General features: G+C 34.4%; 2 protein-coding genes across 3 annotated transcripts; both read left to right on the top strand.

Moving 5' to 3' along the window:
* The first annotated feature begins 1,229 nt into the window (after positions 1-1,229).
* On the top strand, positions 1,230-11,956 carry LOC7492485 (protein GIGANTEA). Of its 2 annotated transcripts, none has more exons than XR_002982069.2 (15): positions 1,230-1,404; positions 1,762-2,090; positions 3,817-3,888; positions 4,013-4,067; positions 4,183-4,325; positions 4,463-4,737; positions 6,019-6,074; positions 6,772-7,012; positions 7,372-7,522; positions 8,233-8,442; positions 8,547-10,088; positions 10,350-10,418; positions 10,776-11,047; positions 11,179-11,271; positions 11,425-11,555. XR_002982069.2 is itself a non-coding variant. In XM_002307480.4 (15 exons), the coding sequence occupies exons 2-15, from the start codon at positions 2,001-2,003 to the stop codon at positions 11,722-11,724; spliced, it is 3,516 nt and encodes a 1,171-aa protein (XP_002307516.3). In that variant the 5' UTR covers positions 1,233-1,404; positions 1,762-2,000; the 3' UTR covers positions 11,725-11,956. The 2 variants fall into 2 exon arrangements, 1 of the variants encoding a protein (XP_002307516.3); XM_002307480.4 differs by having other exon boundaries at positions 1,233-1,404; positions 10,776-10,994; positions 11,425-11,956.
* Positions 11,957-14,386: 2,430 nt separating this feature from the next.
* On the top strand, positions 14,387-16,347 carry LOC7492484 (40S ribosomal protein S18). The gene is made up of 4 exons (XM_002307479.4): positions 14,387-14,540; positions 14,691-14,851; positions 15,474-15,662; positions 16,020-16,347. The coding sequence occupies exons 1-4, from the start codon at positions 14,538-14,540 to the stop codon at positions 16,123-16,125; spliced, it is 459 nt and encodes a 152-aa protein (XP_002307515.1). The 5' UTR covers positions 14,387-14,537; the 3' UTR covers positions 16,126-16,347.
* The last annotated feature ends 2,361 nt before the right edge of the window (positions 16,348-18,708 follow it).

Below are 18,708 nucleotides of genomic sequence, written 5' to 3'. Positions count from 1 at the left end.
CCTTTTTTTTCTTTTTTCCTTCTCTCTCCCCCCATCAAATTACAAGTCAGTCCTCTTTATTTTTTATTTTTCAGCTTCAGTCCTTTTCCCTTTTCTTTTGATTTATAATTTTGGTATTTTTTTTGTAAAAGTTTTATTTCTTTTCAATTTTAATTTTTAATATATTATTATTTCTAATTTGGTACTTATTATTTTGATTTTTTTCTTTACCCTTTTATAAAAGTTTTATTGGTTTTTAACTTCACAATTCAATCCAAGTTTATGGTTTATTGTTTTTTTTTCCAGTTTGGTCCTTATTTTTTTGATTTTTTCTTTTGATTTGAGTTATTTTTATTTTCAAGTTTCCAGTAAAAAAAATATTAATATCCGTCTAATTTATTTTTATTTTGGTTTTCACTCTCATTCTTTTAATTACCATTTTTATCTTATATCATTTTATTTGATTTTTTTATTCAATTTCATTTTTTAGCGTTTGATTGGATGAAAATTGTGTTTCGTTGTTTTTGTATCTATGATATTTATAATCTAATAATTCGGGTCACAAGTTTAAAAATTTAATGTAGGTTGACATATTTTTTTATTTTTTTCTTTTCCAATTTCATATTTAAATATATATTTTTTTGTTTTCAAGAAAAAAATATTTTTGTGGTTTTCTTTAATTTTTTTATGTTGAGTTTTCTTGGTCTCATAACCTAAACCATAAATTTTATGGGTTAACCTAGGTTGACTCGCGGCTTGTTACCCAGGTTATATTTCTATCGCAGTATCTTGGGTTGACTCGGGTTTATTTTTTTGTCAAGTTTTAACTAATTTTGTACTTCAAGAGATTTTTTTTTCCAAGGTATTGAGATTTTCTTTTTTAAAAAATTATCAATTTATATTTTTTGCATATTCTTTTAAAACATATAATCATAAAATTCTTTCATGTATTTTAAAATAAAAATTAATAAATTATATTAAAAAAATAGATTTAAAATTCTTTCATTTAACTCTAGTCAAATCATATAAAAATACGATGTAGATGGATGAGATGATACTCAGTAACGGATGGGTTGGATGAAAATGGTCACCCTTACAAATTTTACATTTACGTCCAGCACTACAACATCATTTAGTCCATGTTATCATGTCATGATGTATGTATGAATGTACATGCGTAAATTAACATAGCAAAGATTGACATGACGTGGTTCTCTAAGGTTAGAGGAAAATATCATTGCCACGTACGCAAGACAATCTCAGACCATCTAAAAGATCTCCTCTTCCTCTCTACCGAAACTACAACCTCTTAAAAAAAGAAAAGAACTGTCAAGGAAATTAGAGTGATAAAAAAAATCTCAAAAAATCAAACTAGGCAGCTTAAGTTCAGATACCTGAAATACGGTACCCAGACACAACTACCAGGTACGTTGGTGTCCGTGTTTTGTTTTATCATGTTATAAATTTCATTTTCTGTTCTGTTCAGTAAAATACTAATGATTTTTCTTTTCTGGGTTCTTGGATTTTAAGTCCAGTTGTTTGTAGTTTCATGTTTTCTGCTTTTTTTCTTTGCATGTTTAATTCATTTAAAGATTTTTCCCCCTTTATTTAATAGTTTGAAAATGTGACTGTATCATAGCCCCTTTGATTTTTAAGGCAGATTCCCTTTTCAAAAATTTATAATTTTTTTTGGAGCGTTATTCTGTTTTTGTTTTGAATTTTCTTTGAATATCTGGTTATCAACTCTAAGCCAGCAAGCCATTTTTAACCATGTTCTTGCAGAGCAGTAGATTCAAGTATTTGTTTGGATTGCAAGACACTGTGTAGAAGCATATTGGGTGAGAGGCGGAAATACAGAAACTAACAAACTAAGATAATTTTTTTTGATCGAGAAATTCTGGGGGATTCAGGGAGTAATCCGAGGGGATGTTAAATGATGATATATTGATCTTGATTGGTAGTGGCTGGAAGAAAAAAATTGTTGTTGGTTTTTGGTAATTGAAAGGACAGACAACTTTTTAATGGCTAGTTCTTCTTCTGAGAGATGGATTGATGGTCTTCAATTCTCTTCATTGTTCTGGCCTCCACCTCAAGATGCCCAACAAAGAAAGGTCAGTTGAAGCATTTCTCATATTTTTCTTTTCCTTTGTCTTTTTAACAAATCTTGAAGCATTTTATTTCATTTCTGTGGCAGTTAATGGATTCTGATGAGTGCTTCTGCATGCTTATTATATTCAATTTTAATTATTTATCCTTTTCTTTCTATTCTAGTTCTTTTTATTTATATATAGTTGTATCAGCATATTGTCTCTAAGGTTTATTGGGTGCCAAAATTCAGATTATACTTGCCGTAAAGAATCTTTAAATTTCTTCCTAGTAGAAGGAAGATATAAACATGGAACACAGTTTCAAGACCGACTTTGTTAATCAGAGGACACCTTTATTTCATATTGGTGGATCAATCAGCACCACCTTTATCGGTCAGTAGTATGTCATAAGAGGACTGGCTTTGCTGCAAAATCTTTATTAATGGGATTTTTTTTAATATTTCAATTTCCCAGCTATCATTATGCATAAATAATTGTTTTTTAGCGAGTAGAAGAGTGATTTTGTATTCGACAGGGTATAACCTTTTATTAATCCAGCATGCCTATCATTTCTAATCCTTGATCAAATTCCTTGCCGACTCAGACTTTCAAATATTGCTGTGACCGGTTTAATGTTTTCATAAGTAGGTATGCCATGGAGAGCAATAATATTGCTGTTAGTTTTTAGGATATGAGAAACTTGGAAGTTGAATCAAGAAAAAATTAATGAAATGGTTATAAAACCTGTATTCATTTCTAACTATAAACCTCATGCTTTTCCATCATTTCTGGCAATTGTCAACTACATTGTGATGAGATAATGAAATACTCTTTTCTTCAAGGCTCTTTCTCTTTACCATGGTTTACTGTTTAATTAGGTCTAAGAAGATGTGAAAATTTTGATGTGGTATCTGTAAATTTCATGTACTGTTGCCTCAGATTGAGGAAATACTGAATCTATTTATGAGGAAAGGTATTGTCAACTAAAATTGTGCTAAATGCTCAGAGAAGTTAGGATTTAGACAGCATTCCTCTGATTTGGATATTTTTAGCATAAGTTGGCATTTCCCTCTTAGGCAAGTAAAATTTTTGGGAAAAACAACCATGCAGACATGTTCACGCTTATGAATTTTTCTTCTAAAAAAATTCCATAGTAGCTTGAAATTTAACTTTGAAATCCTTGCTCTCTGTTTGCTATGAAAGAAAGTAGGGATGATGGGTGGATGGGAAAGGGGTGGATGAGATGCTCGTCTTTTTGGTTGGGTGGATGAAACGTCCCGGGGAAGTATAGGAAGGACCCGCTTATCTTAGCTGACATGTAATTTGCAATCTGCTCAATTTGGGAGGGTTAATTTCCATCTTTTCTCCTCTACACCCTTGCATTTTACCCCTTTTGTCCTCCCCTCTTTCCATCCTTTAAACTTTGTTGGAGTTTGTCTTTTAGGACATCGATCAGAAGTTACAGAATCAGCACTTGTTGGCAGTCATTAAAACATCAACTTTTGAGTTTGAAGTGAGAACTTCTATTGTCAATTTGTTCCCAGTCATCACTTTTACTCTAATGGTTATAGCATTGAATTTGTCGTTTGACTTGGAAAAGTCCCACATCTGCATCTTATCTTTGTTTTCAAAATTACTCTATCGTACATCTGCACTTATTTTCCTTCTGATTGTGACATTTCTTTCTATTGAAGTTCAATACCTACAAGAATTGATCCCCATGCTTCTGCATGTTTTCCCTCATCTGCAGGCACAAATTACTGCCTATGTCGACTACTTTGGGCAGTGCACATCGGAACACTTTCCAGATGATATTTCTGAGGTATACTCTCTTTGAGTCAGTCTTTCTTGTTCATATGGTATGAATACTTAATTCTATTGAGACTTTTACTTTTCATGAAGTTTACAACTTATATTGGTTGTGGATATGGATATGGTTTTGACAGTTGATTCGCAATCGTTATCCATCAAAGGACAAACGCCTTTTTGATGATGTTTTGGGTAATGATTCCTCACCTACGCTAATCTTTAAAAGAATTAATTGCGCTTGTCAAGTATCATATCAATGATTGGTGGCTGCAGTAGTTCTGATTTAAATATGTATGTCAATTTCCAGCTACGTTTGTCCTTCATCATCCAGAGCATGGACATGCTGTTGTTCTTCCAATTATTTCATGTATTATAGACGGTACACTAGTTTATGATAGGAGTAGCCCTCCATTTGCCTCTTTCATTTCCTTAGTCTGCCCTGGTAGTGAGGTATGTAATGTAAACCATTAACTTACACAAGTTTTACTTTTGTCTTTAATTTTTCTAATTTGATTACAGCATGCAATTGCTGTATGGGTTGAAAAAGAAGCTTCTTATTTACGACACATCTTTTGATACTTATACAGAATGAATATTCTGAACAATGGGCTCTGGCGTGCGGAGAGATTTTGCGGATTTTAACTCATTACAATCGCCCAATATACAAGAGAGAACAACAGAATAATGAAACAGACAGAAGCAGTAGTGACAGCCACGCTACAAGTAGTGAATCAGCAGAAGGGAAATCCACCAGCATGCCTTTGGTACAACAAGAGAGGAAACCTTTCAGGCCTCTGTCTCCCTGGATCACCGATATATTGCTTGCTGCACCTCTGGGTATTAGAAGTGACTACTTTCGTTGGTGAGTGCCATATTTTATATTGGACTGATTGTTTTTTTTTTGGTTAAAAAGTAATCAACATAACAAGAAAAGTAATACAGTATGATTTCTTTACATTTAATTCTAAAATAGGATTAAAGAGCATATTTTAAATTTTAGTGTGATAATCTTCACAGTCCTTTCTCACCTGCTCAATTTATTGCAACTCGTATGTCCTGATCTTGAAAGTTAGGGGTTATTTGGCATTGAAATTAATCTGTTGTGTACTGCTGCACATTCCCTCTTTTTTTTTTTTTCTAACAAGAAGTCTTGAGATTGAAACTAAACATAAAAATATCCTTGATCAGAATGGACATGTCATGATGATGAAAATCAGAAAAAGGTTAATAAAATCAAAGGAGAACTCCACCATGAAAGTAGATAATAATTTACTTCTTTCCTAGCAAAACAGGGACAGAAACCTTTTTATGGTTTGTGCAGAAACTAAAATATTGAATTTCATGAACTGCATTCTACTTCTACCGGCTTGTAAATTATAGATAACTGAAACTGCCAAGCTCCTTGCATAGATGATTGGATAAAATTTTGTCTCTCAAAACATAATATATAAGAAATAGGTTGGTTAGGAATTAGATCTTTTCAGCATCCCATGTAGGAAGTGTACTCGAATGATCTTGGACTTGTACGGATGGCTGAAGTTTCAAACGTGCGAGGCACCTTTTGTGGGACAAAATTGTGAGGCCACATGGCAAAAGCGGACAATACCATCGGTACCAAAGCTAATATGGAGGTACTATCATATGGTGGACCCTGCATGTGTGGATCCAATGACGATGACATCAGAAATTGGGGGTTAGGGAAATCTGTCACAATTCCATATCAAAATTATGCTAGAGTGATCTTGGGCTTATTTCGACAGTTGAAGTTTCAAACCTGTGAAGCGCCTTTTTTTTTTTTTTTTGGTGGGGGGGGGGGTGTTGTTATGGCATATCACCTGTTGCACTGACACTGTTGGTCTCACTAAATTATTATTCTTCTTTTCAAATTTTAAGCACAGGGAATTCATTTTGGTAGAAATTTGCTACCAACTTGTCATGGAATACAATGGATTATATGTATTTTCTCTTAACTTCTCAATGTTGCATTGGCAACTGTTGTCTCTATTTTCAAAATTTAAGCTAGAAGTTCATTCTGGCAATTTTTAGTGAACTTGTCATGGAATATAATGAACCCATATTTAATTCTCGTCAACTTCTTGTTATGGGGATTCCCTTAACCTCAAATGTTATCATGCATTTTCAGGTGCAGTGGTGTTATGGGTAAATATGCTGCGGGAGAGCTCAAACCACCAACAACCAGTTAGTTAATCTTTACTTTAGAAACATAGCATGTGAATTTTTGCCCTTCTAGCATCTGATTAACTTTTTTATATTGTGGCTTCAAGTTTGATTTTAGAATATTTTTGGATGTCTCTTGCATAATAAGGTTAAATTTCAAAGTTAAGGAGATTTGCAAATATTATAGATGAGGTCTGGTTTCCTTGATAGGGAGTTTACTAGAAAAGTTTGTAGTATTGTACAGGCAGTTAGGCTACTGAATGGCCAAACATCACATTTAAGGAATAGCTGGACTCCAAAAGTGAGAGTCTAAATTTGGATAAAGAGAATGGTGAAGATCATATATTCATTCATTTGATGTTGAGCTGTATTAAGTTACATGTAAAATGCACGATGATCTTTTCGCTTTTGCAATTACAAGGATTAACACAAGATAGTGGAAGACATCATTGGTGTCTAAAGAGAAATAACATGAGACAATTCTGAATTTTTATTTCTTAGATAGCGCTTGAGACACACGATGATATTTTCATCTCTGGAACATATTTTGTAAAGTGAAATTTCTTAGATAGCGCTCGAGACACACATGATGATATTTTCATCTCTGGAACATATTTTGTAAAGTGAAATTACATGTGGTTTTCCTGTTTTGCATTCCACTGACATGTTTGTTCTTTTGCACCAAAATGATAACTGAATTTCTTTTGTATTTTGTTAGCTTCTTCACGTGGGTCTGGAAAACATCCTCAGCTCATCCCATCAACTCCAAGGTGGGCTGTAGCAAATGGTGCTGGGGTTATTTTAAGTGTGTGTGATGAGGAAGTTGCTCGTTATGAGACTGCTACATTAACTGCAGCTGCTGTTCCTGCACTTTTACTCCCTCCTCCAACAACAGCTTTGGATGAGCATCTAGTTGCTGGCCTACCTGCTCTTGAGCCATATGCACGTTTATTTCACCGGTAACTACATGCTTATATAATTTTTTTTTGAATCTGCATGTGTATTTGATTAACTTCTTGAATATGGTCTTTGTATCATCTAAGGATTCATGTACATGCATGTTTTTTAATTGTGGGGGCTCAGTTCTTTGTGTGCCTCTTCCTGCCCTCGTTTATTTTTATTGAACATTTATCCTTATCAATGTTTGAGTGTTAGCGTTCTGAAAAACTCTGTTAATAAAGGTGGAGACTAGCATACAAGAGACCTTAAAGATGGTGGGACACCAAGTCCCCTGTCTACGAGAGTGACAATCTCAATTTTACTAGGTTGAAGCAATCTACTTATTAGTGGTTGTTCAATGTGTTCTATTCTGGATTAGGTATTACGCCATTGCAACTCCGAGTGCCACTCAACGACTTCTTCTTGGACTTCTTGAAGCACCACCATCATGGGCTCCAGATGCACTTGATGCTGCTGTACAACTTGTGGAACTTCTTCGAGCTGCTGAAGATTATGCATCTGGAATAAGGGTAACTATATGCTTTTGATCAATGACATTTAATTGTACTGTGATAAGCGTATCACTTTACTTCTAATCTTGTTCTGGAGTATGTTTGCCTTTATTACAGAAATTCACCTTGGCAACCAACTATGCTTTGTATTGATTTCTTATTACCTGGTTAATAGTCTTTTTGCTAATTCATATGTGTTCTTGTCAAGAGATCAAGAGGAAACCAATTTTCTCATTGGAGAGACTATACATGTGGAATTTTTTAGTTTTTATTTTTTATTTTTATTATTATTATAAAAGAAGAATGTATTATTAAGAGAGAGAGGAGAAATTACAGCAAGATTAATAAATCATCCTCCTATAGAATGTAAAAGAGAAAAACTAAAATTAAAAAATTAACTTCTCTGTCTTTTGTACTCAGCCTGTGCAAAGCCATGAAAGATAGATGTTCCCCCTTTTAGGAGTCTTCTGATGTAACTCATCAATGAAAACAAAATATGAACAATTTTTACTTCAACAATCGCTTTCTTTCATCCTTCTCTATTTCTCTGCTTGTAATTAAATCACTTATTTCCATCAAAAGGAAGCTTTCTCCAACCCAAAAGAAGTGAAATTTACTCAGAATATCATATTTTGACTTGATTAGCTTCTTTGGCCCACCTTTGACTATCTAGTTTCTTTTACCTTTTTCCATTTCATTCTCCTTAATTTCTGTGTTCATTTATGCAGCTTCCCAGGAACTGGATGCATCTGCATTTCTTGCGTGCAATAGGGACTGCAATGTCCATGAGAGCAGGTATAGCAGCTGACGCAGCTGCAGCTTTACTTTTCCGCATTCTCTCACAGCCTGCATTGCTTTTTCCTCCACTAAGGCAAGTTGAAGGGGTGGAAGTTCAACATGAACCTTTGGGTGGTTACATTTCATGCTACAGGAAGCAGGTAATATAAATGTTATTTGTTGACACGTCAGTTTGACTTCTTGTGATTCAAGCTATGCGAAGCACTTCAATGTCTGCTTTGTTGCATTTTGAACATGGTAACAGATAGAAGTGCCTGCAGCTGAAGCGACTATTGAAGCAACTGCCCAGGGAATTGCATCCATGCTTTGTGCCCATGGACCTGAGGTTGAATGGAGAATTTGTACCATTTGGGAAGCTGCTTATGGTCTGATTCCTTTAAGTTCCTCAGCAGTTGATCTTCCTGAAATCATAGTTGCAACACCATTGCAACCTCCATTATTGTCATGGAATCTGTATATACCTCTCCTTAAGGTCCTGGAATATCTTCCACGTGGAAGTCCATCCGAAGCATGCCTCATGAAGATATTTGTTGCCACTGTGGAAGCAATTCTTCAGAGAACATTTCCGCCGGAGGCTTCTAGAGAACAGACCAGAAGAACAAGATATTTTTCTAGCTTAGGGCCTGCCTCCAAAAACCTTGCTGTGGCAGAGCTTCGTACTATGGTCCACTCACTCTTTCTAGAATCATGTGCCTCAGTAGAGCTTGCATCGCGACTACTATTTGTTGTGTTAACTGTGTGTGTCAGTCACGAAGCTCATTCCCGTGGGAGCAAGAGACCAAGAGGAGAAGAAAACGATCTGCCTGAGGATGGCACAGAGGACTCACAATCAACATCCGAAATGCGAAGAAACATGAAATCTAGAAGGATGAAGAAACAAGGTCCAGTTGCAGCATTTGATTCTTATGTTCTGGCTGCTGTATGTGCTCTGGCTTGTGAGCTTCAAATATTCCCCTTTGTTTCCAGGGGGAGTAACCATTCAACTTCTAAACATTCAGAGACTGTAGCCAAGCCTGCAAAACTGAATGGAGCTGTTAGTGAGTTCCAAACTAGTCTCAACTCTGCAATCCATCATACTCACAGAATTTTATCTATTTTGGAGGCACTTTTTTCTCTAAAACCATCTACTATTGGCACATCTTGGAGTTATAGTTCAAATGAGATAGTAGCTGCAGCTATGGTTGCCGCTCATGTTTCTGAACTATTTAGACGTTCTAAGGCTTGCATGCACGCGCTCTCTGTTTTGATGCGATGCAAGTGGGATAATGAAATTTACACCAGGGCATCCTCACTATATAACCTCATTGATGTTCACAGTAAGGCTGTTGCGTCCATAGTTAACAAAGCTGAGCCATTAGGAGCACATTTGCACGCACCAGTGTGGAAAGATTCTCTTGTGTGTTCTGATGGTAACAAGCAAAATAGAAGTGCAAGCACTGGCTGCTTTAATTCAGGGCAATCATCTGCCCTGCAGTCCACAGAATTAGTTCATTCAGAAACTAAACTTAAATGTGGGAGAGCATCACATTCAGAAGAAGGCTCTGGAAGCACTTCGGGAAAAGGTATTGCTGGACTCCCATTGGATGCTTCAGATTTGGCCAATTTCTTAACAATGCACAGGCATATTGGATTCAATTGCAGTGCACAAGTTCTATTGAGATCAGTGCTTCCAGAGAAGCAAGAGTTATGTTTCTCTGTTGTTTCTCTATTGTGGCAAAAGTTAATAGCATCACCCGAAACTCAACCTAGTGCAGAAAGCACTTCTGCTCAACAAGGATGGAGACAGGTCATACTCCATGTTCTAATCACTTTTCCTTCAAATTGGAAATAAAAATTAGAAGCTTTAATGCATTTTATATAAAAGGTTTCATGCTACACACACACACACAATGGACATTTAAAAGTTTTTAACATGTGTGACTTGGAAGCATGAGGCGCTTCCCAGTTGTGGGTATATGGATTCGATAGATCCATCAGGCTATATTTTATCTAGATTCTCATTATTTTCTTTGGGAGAGCTTCCTCTAACTTGTCAGTATGTATTCAGGTTGTTGACGCACTATGCAATGTTGTATCAGCATCGCCAACAATAGCAGCCACAGCAGTTGTTCTTCAGGTCTAAATTTTGTCTTACTTGTAATTTTGCTGTAAAATGCAATTGTTTACCCTTTACTGTTTGGCCTGTCATTTTGAAACCGCCTAGTTTTTTTCCAAGGTGGCATCATCTTCAGAATAGGGAAATACAATAAAAATTCAGAACTACTTATTTTGATAGTACAAAACTTACTCACCTGGAAAATGGGAAGGTGCAAAAAATGGTTTCTTAAATAGTTTCTGCAATTATTTTGATCCCAAATTTGGAAGTGTAGCCTGTTGGTTGTTTAAGTTAGCATCCTGTTTTTTTTTGTTCTGTTTTATTTTCCTTTAAGATTCAATTGCTTTGTTTGTTTAGTCATTTTCTCTGTGTTGTTAGGCGGAGAGGGAATTGCAGCCTTGGATCGCGAAAGATGATGATTCAGGTCAGATAATGTGGAGAATCAACCAGCGGATTGTCAAGTTGATTGTTGAGCTGATGAGAAATCATGATACCCCAGAATCGTTGGTAATTTTGGCTAGTGCATCAGATCTACTTCTCCGCGCCACAGATGGGATGCTTGTTGATGGAGAAGCTTGCACTTTACCACAGCTTGAGGTAACATACCAAAGAAGATTTCACTTCACTTTGGAATATGTGACCTGCTCTTTGTAAGTTAGACATCAGAATTATATTGACTGAAGGCTCACGGCATTCCAAGTTCAGTGAGTCCTTTGTCAAAAAAAAAAAGGTACTTGTTATTCAGTGTGGTTAGTTAATCTTTCAATCTTCAATTTGGCAGCTACTAGAAGCAACAGCCAGAGCAGTTCAGCCAGTGCTGCAGTGGGGAGAGTCTGGATTTGCAGTTGCAGATGGCCTTTCAAACCTCTTAAAGGTGAATATATCCTCTTAACACATCCAATTTCATTTAGTATGAAGGCTGCACATACACACGAGCATGTTTATATGCACGCTATGAAGTGGGTAATGCCAGTTTGGGAGTAAATATGACGCTTGCTCATTGGAATTTTTGGGCCAATTCATGCAGTGTCGTCTGCCAGCGACTATACGATGCCTTTCTCATCCAAGTGCTCATGTCCGTGCTCTGAGCACATCTGTTCTTCGTGATATTCAGCATACTGGTTCCATAAAACCCGCTTCTAAACTCACACACAGGAATGGAATCCATGGACCCTCTTATCAATATCTCAGATCAGATGTCATCAACTGGCAAGCTGATATAGAAAAGTGCCTAACATGGGAAGCCCATAGCCGACTCGCGACAGGAATGCCTGTTCATCATCTTGATACTGCCGCCAAGGAGTTAGGCTGTACTATTTCCATTTAACATTGATGAGCTCTTGCCAGCCATTTCAGGTTTTATCATTGCTCTTTCCATGAGTGAGACTTACAGATATAAGTAGACCATGTTAAGTTGATTGAAGGATCTGATGGCCAGAGAATTAACTTTCACTTTGTTCTAGGTTTAAAACCTGAGGTATAACAGTGTATAGTGAAACAAATCAACACGGCCATATTAATTTTATCTAGTTCGAATAGATACCTATTTTCACGCCAAAGTTCAACATGGATGGTTTAGGTTTCCTTCAACAGATTGGTGTACAGCAGAGGGGACAAGTCAGATTGGTGTACAGCAGAGGGGACAGGTTCTATCTGAATTTCCATAGCATAGGTTGAGAAGGCATCGGGTTCTATCTGAGTTTCCAGAACTTGATTGTTTTTGTATTTCTGTCCACTGTTGATCTTAGTTTAGTCTCTGGTTGCAAGAACAATAACTACTTATCCCTGGTTCTGCTTGGAACTCTGAACCAAGACATGGCCTTCAAAGAAATGACCCTTTTTCCCATTCAGAGCAGAAAACAAGGACATCAAGCCATGGAAATAAATTCTGATACCCAAAGAGTAAGAGAAAAAAGGGTATGGATATGAAGATAATTTATTTTTTTCTGATATTAAAATTTAATTATCTTTCGTGGAAAACCTAGTGGATTATAAAAATTGCAAGCGACTAGCTTTGAATTCGTTCAGAAATAAGATCTTGATGCTTATTGAATGCTAAGGGAGTAGTGCGTTCTATTTTTCTATATGTTAAAAAAAAAAAACAACTTTCTTCTAAATTCTGCTTCCACGGCAAGCCATGCCAGCCCAGCGGCCTAGTGCCAGTCACTGGTTAGACAGTACCATTGTGACAGGGATGAATGGGCCTGATGAAAAGAGTTTTTATACCTACCTTGATCCGATCCATCATCTGTCTCGAAGACATTTCTTATCTAGTATAAAAAATAAATTATAATAATTGGACTCACGTTATTAACTTGTATTTAAGAACATGTTTGTTTCTCGAAAAATAGTTTTTGGGAAATTATTTTTTAAATTTTTTTGTGTTTGTTTACCATTAGAAAAGTTGGTCAATGGAAAACAGTTTCAGTAAAAAAAAAAAATTGGTTTGATTTCCAGGAAAATGTTTTTCCTTTTGGCTATGTTTGTTTTCTGGAAAGTGGTTTCCGGAAAATCACTTTCCAAACTTTCCTGTGTTTGTTTGCCATTAAAAAAGTTGGTTAACGGAAAATATTTTCCAGTCAAAGGAAAATTTAGCTTGGTTTTCAGGAAAGTGTTTTCCTGTAAAATTTGGGCGGAAAACACTTTCCGGAAGTTGTGAAAAATTTAGAAATGTCATTATTTGCTTATTATATCAAATTTGATCCTCAAACTTTTGATTGCTATATATAATTTGTTTTGAATATTTATTTTTCAATTTCATCTCTTAAAATTTAATTTTTTATATTAACTTTGGTTCTTATTTTTATAATTGCTATTTGCTTTTTCTTTATCATTTTTTTATTGAATTTTTTTATCTATCAAATTTGGTCCTCATTCTTTTGATTGTTACTTATTTTATTTGAAATAATTTATGAAATGTTAATTATTATTATTTTAATTTTTTCATCTTTCATTTTTTTTTTAATTTTTTAGATTTGATCTCTATTATTTTAATTATTATTTATTTTATTTGAGATAATTTATGAAATTATATTTTTTTTCAATTTCATTCTCATTCAACTTTTTAATTTGTAAGATTTGTTCCTCATTATTTTAATAAACTTGAGAAAAATAAAACATTAATAAGTTATTTTCCAGCTCATTTTCCATGACATAACTAAACACTGGAAAATGTTTTCCAACTTATTTTCCATTACACTACCAAACATCGGAAAATACTTTCCCGGAATTCACTTTCTAAAAAGAAACTACTTTCCAGCAAACAAACGTATCTTCAAATAAGCTGAAAGTAAAAAATAATAATTCAGAAGTTAAGAGTGTTTTTTTTTTAAAATTAATTGTTTTTTTTAAGTTTTAGAATCGTTTTGATGCTTCTGATATAAAAAGATAAAATTTAAAAAATACACTACCTAAAAAGGAAGGGAGTTGGCTCCTTGGTTTTTAGACTTGACTGACCTTGTGGTTTAACCTGTCAATCCAAGATCTAGATTGGGCTGGATTAATGAAAAACTTATTTTTTAAAGAAAAAAACATTCTAAGTGAAAAGATTCTAAACTTTCAAGGACTTGAATTGATACAAATTAACTCTCTCGATTCATAACCCAGCCCAGGTCTTGGGTTGGATCAACTCCCAGGTTAAATCTTGTACAGTTAACTCATGTATGAAAAGCATAGTAATTAAATCTTTCTAATTCTAAAGCCTGCTTAGGTGAGTTAAACTGAATTAATTAAAATAATATTATTTTAATATTTAAAATAAAACAGTAAGATGGTGTTGTTTTGAAAAAAATATTAAAAAATAAAACCTAACCGGTTGACATGTCAACTCGTTGATTTTTTTATGCCCAGCTTTGGCTAGAGAGGAGGTCGGCGTGGTTCCAAATCAATCTGCTAGGTGGACCGGGTTTATTCATAACTCTGATGAAAAGCTGGCATAATATCCTTAAACCCAGGGAAAAAAAGAATTGGGTCATCTACCACATAGAAAAGTTTTGGTGGGTAAAATCGTCTTTTGAAAAAACAAAACCCAAACACTTTTTAATAAAAACCCTCGTTCGCTATCTTGACTCTTCCTCTGCTACAACCCGCCCGTTCCCGCCCCGCCCCGCCCCAGAGCCCCGCTCCTCTCGAAAACACAAAATGGTAAATTAGGGTTTCGATATCTGACTCTCAAATTTCATTTATTATGCTTGATATAGAATAGCAATAAACACATGTATTAGATTTGACTTCAGATGTTGGTGTTTTGTAATTGATCGATGATGTCGCATGTGGGTTTTATGTGTGAAACAGTCTTTGGTGGCTAACGAGGATTTTCAGCACATTCTACGTGTGCTGAACACGAATGTAGATGGTAAACAAAAGATAATGTTTGCTTTGACATCAATCAAAGGTATTGGCAGGCGTTTCTCTAACATTGTCTGCAAGAAGGCCGATGTTGATATGAACAAGAGGTCTCACTCTCCCTCTCTTTCTGTATTGTTTTGTTTGATTTTTATTTGGTTCGATTTTTAATCATACGATAGCTATCTGTTTGGGTAAATACTTTGATTTGTTTTTTAAGTATAAATTCCCCTTTAAATGGGAATTGCTGTTCTTTCCTGGTTATATCCGTTATTTTTGGAGTATTTTTGCATGTAGCACGCATGTTTCTTAGTGGTTTTATAGACTTGTGGGTTGGTAGCACTCCCTTGTAAAAAGAAAGGTAGAACTCTTTAACATTTACACCCCCAAAAGGAAAATTAAAATGTCTTTCGAATTCATGACATGATTATTTTTTGATAAAAAATTGTTTGGGAAGGTATGATTGCTTTGGGGGTCATTATTGACATGCTAGAGGGTAGAGAGCACAATGAAAGCTGGTGAACTTTGGAATTTGAGATGAAATATCTGGGATCATTTGTCATTGATGTTTCAAAGCGAATGAGAATAAATTAATTAATCATATGATTTGTTGGGAATTTACAAAATCTCTTCAGATTTTGGTTGAGTTTTAATTTTTGAAATTAGTCATGATTGATTAAAGCATCATTTTTTCCCCAGAAAGACTAATTTAATTGTCTTCATTATTCTTAGGGCTGGTGAACTATCTGCAGCCGAGTTGGATAACCTCATGACTATTGTTGCAAATCCTCGCCAGTTCAAAATCCCAGACTGGTTTTTGAATAGGCAGAAGGATTACAAAGACGGGAAGTATTCTCAGGTCGTGTCAAATGCATTGGACATGAAGTTGAGAGATGATTTGGAGCGTTTGAAGAAGATCAGGTAATTTCATGTTTTCTGTGTACATAAACCAATATATCTGATATAAAGTGCACTCATTGAAAATATGTTAAGCTGTTTAGACCTTAGAGTACTGAAAATATTGCCATTCAAATTACTACAGGCTTCTCTTGCCACGTAGACTGTTTATTAGCTTCTCAACATTTGTATGCTCACAACTCATTTTAAACGTTACTGTCAAATAGCTGTGATGCAACTTGTTGTGTAATTTTCTCTAGGGAAATGCATCTCTGTTAAAGGCTTTGGTAATAAAATTGGTAACATGAATCTGTTAAATGGCCTTGATGATACTATCAGTGAAAGATAATTCTGCCATCTGATATGGACCTTGTCATGCAGGAACCACCGTGGTCTGAGGCACTACTGGGGTCTTCGTGTCAGGGGGCAGCACACAAAGACTACTGGCCGTCGTGGAAAGACTGTTGGTGTCTCTAAGAAGCGTTGAACATACTTTTGCTGCATTGAACAAATTTTATATATGGTTTGGCGGGATCGGTCCCTTTTTGGTATGGTTAATGTTTGCTCTAGACAAGTTTAGAGGCGATTTTGTTAGATGACAAATATTTTTATTATTGTGAACTCCCTTATCTATTTGAATCAGTTGCCAAAATCTTGTTTTCACTATATGAAGAATAGTTTCACTTGACATCCATTTCAGATTTTATTATCTCTGTTTCTTGTCTGCATAAGCTGCTCTTTTACTTTTGATATTTTTTTGAGCGATCTTTTGGATATTCCTCGGTTGGGTGTTCTATGGGATGCAACATGCTCGTGACATTTTACCCAACGGAAGGGCATTTGTGGCCCTCCAGTCTATAGGTGCTCACGAATAATTTTTTGGTGCTATAAAGATAAGAGATGGACATTTTAGGTCGAGATCCGGAGTTCACCCCCTGCTGGTGTCCATGAGAGAATTTGGCCCGCCTGAATTGGTTTAGAAAATAGCCCAATCAGCAATACAGATTGAGATAATATTATTTTAAATCGACGTGTTTGAATTTGAGAGTATGGTAGAGTATAAAAATATATTAAAATAATATATTTTTTATTTTATAGCAGCACATTAAAATATCTGAAAATATTAATTTTAAAGTAAAAAAATAATATTTTTTTTAATATTTTTTAAAAATCCGAGATTCTCTGCCAGCAGTTGGCCATTAGAGAATTTGGTCTTGTGATTGGCTTAAGAAACAGCCCAATCGACATTGTTATGGCATTAAATAAATAAATAAATAAAGTTCGGCTTAAGAAACAGCCCAATCAGAAAGCTAGCAAAGAATTTGAAACCATAAAGATGGAAGACATATGCAATGGTAATTTGCAAATATTGAAAGAGAATTTATCAATTTGTTTAGTAAATTATACTTCTTATAAATACTGTTTAGCTTCAAATCATCAGACTCGTATAACACGAGAATTGCTGAGGTGGGAAATTCCAACCCAATTTGATGGTAACATGATTGTCGGATCTAATTCGCCTTGTCGGTTAGTTATTTTAAATAATATTATTTTATTTTTTTAAAATTAAAATAATATTATTTTGAATTATTTTTTTTAAAAAAATTTAAATTTAACACGACTAAATCTCATAAAATTTTGGTTAAATTTGACAAAGCTAACTTCCAAACCAATAGCTAAGCTCTAAATCAACCACCAGTTGAATAGGATTTTATAACTATGAGTGGGAATACTAGACGTGCGTGATAATTTGATAGGAAAAAAATATTATAATCTTATTTTAAAAAATAAATATAAATTAAATAGTATTTAATAAAATAATATTCTTGGTATATTTTTTAAGTTTTTATTTTAGTAAAAATTAATAATAAAAAACCAAAATAGAGTAAAAACAAAGGTCAGGCTGGTGGGCCTGAGTGGCCCAACATGCCTGGTTCATCAAATGAAAAAACCAACCGCATGGCCCTGTAAGGTTAGGCTTGTTTGCCTGTCTTTTTTAAAATTTTTTTTTGACCTAGCGTCATCCATCTCCATCATCTAAATGTTATTAGGTTAGGGGGTTTTAGACATAAAAATCTAATTTTGAACCTATTTCATCTAATAAGCACTATTGTAGCATCAACAAACCAATCTTTTAACTTAAAACATGTCTAAATTGATTCAAAAATACAAAATCAAACTGAATTTTTTTTTCTTGACCCTAATCTCCTTTTTTTCCTGCAATATAAAGAGTTAAAAAAAAACTTGAATGAAACTTTTCTGAAACCTACCAACTCCAAAAATAATTTTTTTTATTGTAATGTGGTCAATGAACAACTATATCTCTTCTTTATTATTTTCCAACAAGTTTCCCTTTCTCATCTCAAACTCAGCGATCAAAATGTAAAACAAAATAATGTTTTGGATGAAAATAAAAATTCAAAAAACTAAACAGATCTAAAACAAAATCAATAAAAATATATCCATTAATTATAACTTTTTCATGTGGATTTCAAATAGACAACCAATTTTGTTTTAGGGATAATTACAAAAAAAACTCTTAATTTAATTGTGTTTTTACTTTATTTTTATATTTTCAGAAATTATACTTTATATCTCGATAAAAAAAAATATTCAAAAGAATAAAATGACAAAATTTCTCTAATATATATAATACATGAAAGAAACCATGAAAACAACATATCACATACTTAAACTCTCTCGTCTCGTCTTCTCTCTTGAAACATCACATCTTTACTCTCTCGTCTCGTCTTCTCTCTTGAAACATCACATCTTTTTTAATAAAAAAAACTGAACCCTAAGAACAAAATTTATGTAATCAATTTGTCCAGAAGGTTATGGTTAAGGATGTGGTTGTTAGTGTGCCTGCATATTTTGGGTGAAACGTACAAAATAAATATTGAGTCCAAACACTACGGCTCCTACATCATTTTAATCCCTCTATGATGATCAGGACTTTAGGTGAGTGGATTCTAAGTATTCTTGTGGAGATATGAATGTATATATATAATTTTTTGATTAATATAGATGTTCGAGCTAACTTGCGTGTATCTCGACTAATCTCACGGTT

This window comes from Populus trichocarpa, chromosome 5 (genome assembly GCF_000002775.5).
Source record: "Populus trichocarpa isolate Nisqually-1 chromosome 5, P.trichocarpa_v4.1, whole genome shotgun sequence".
Lineage (NCBI taxonomy): Eukaryota > Viridiplantae > Streptophyta > Magnoliopsida > Malpighiales > Salicaceae > Populus > Populus trichocarpa.
This window is presented reverse-complemented; position numbering and strand designations above follow the sequence as displayed.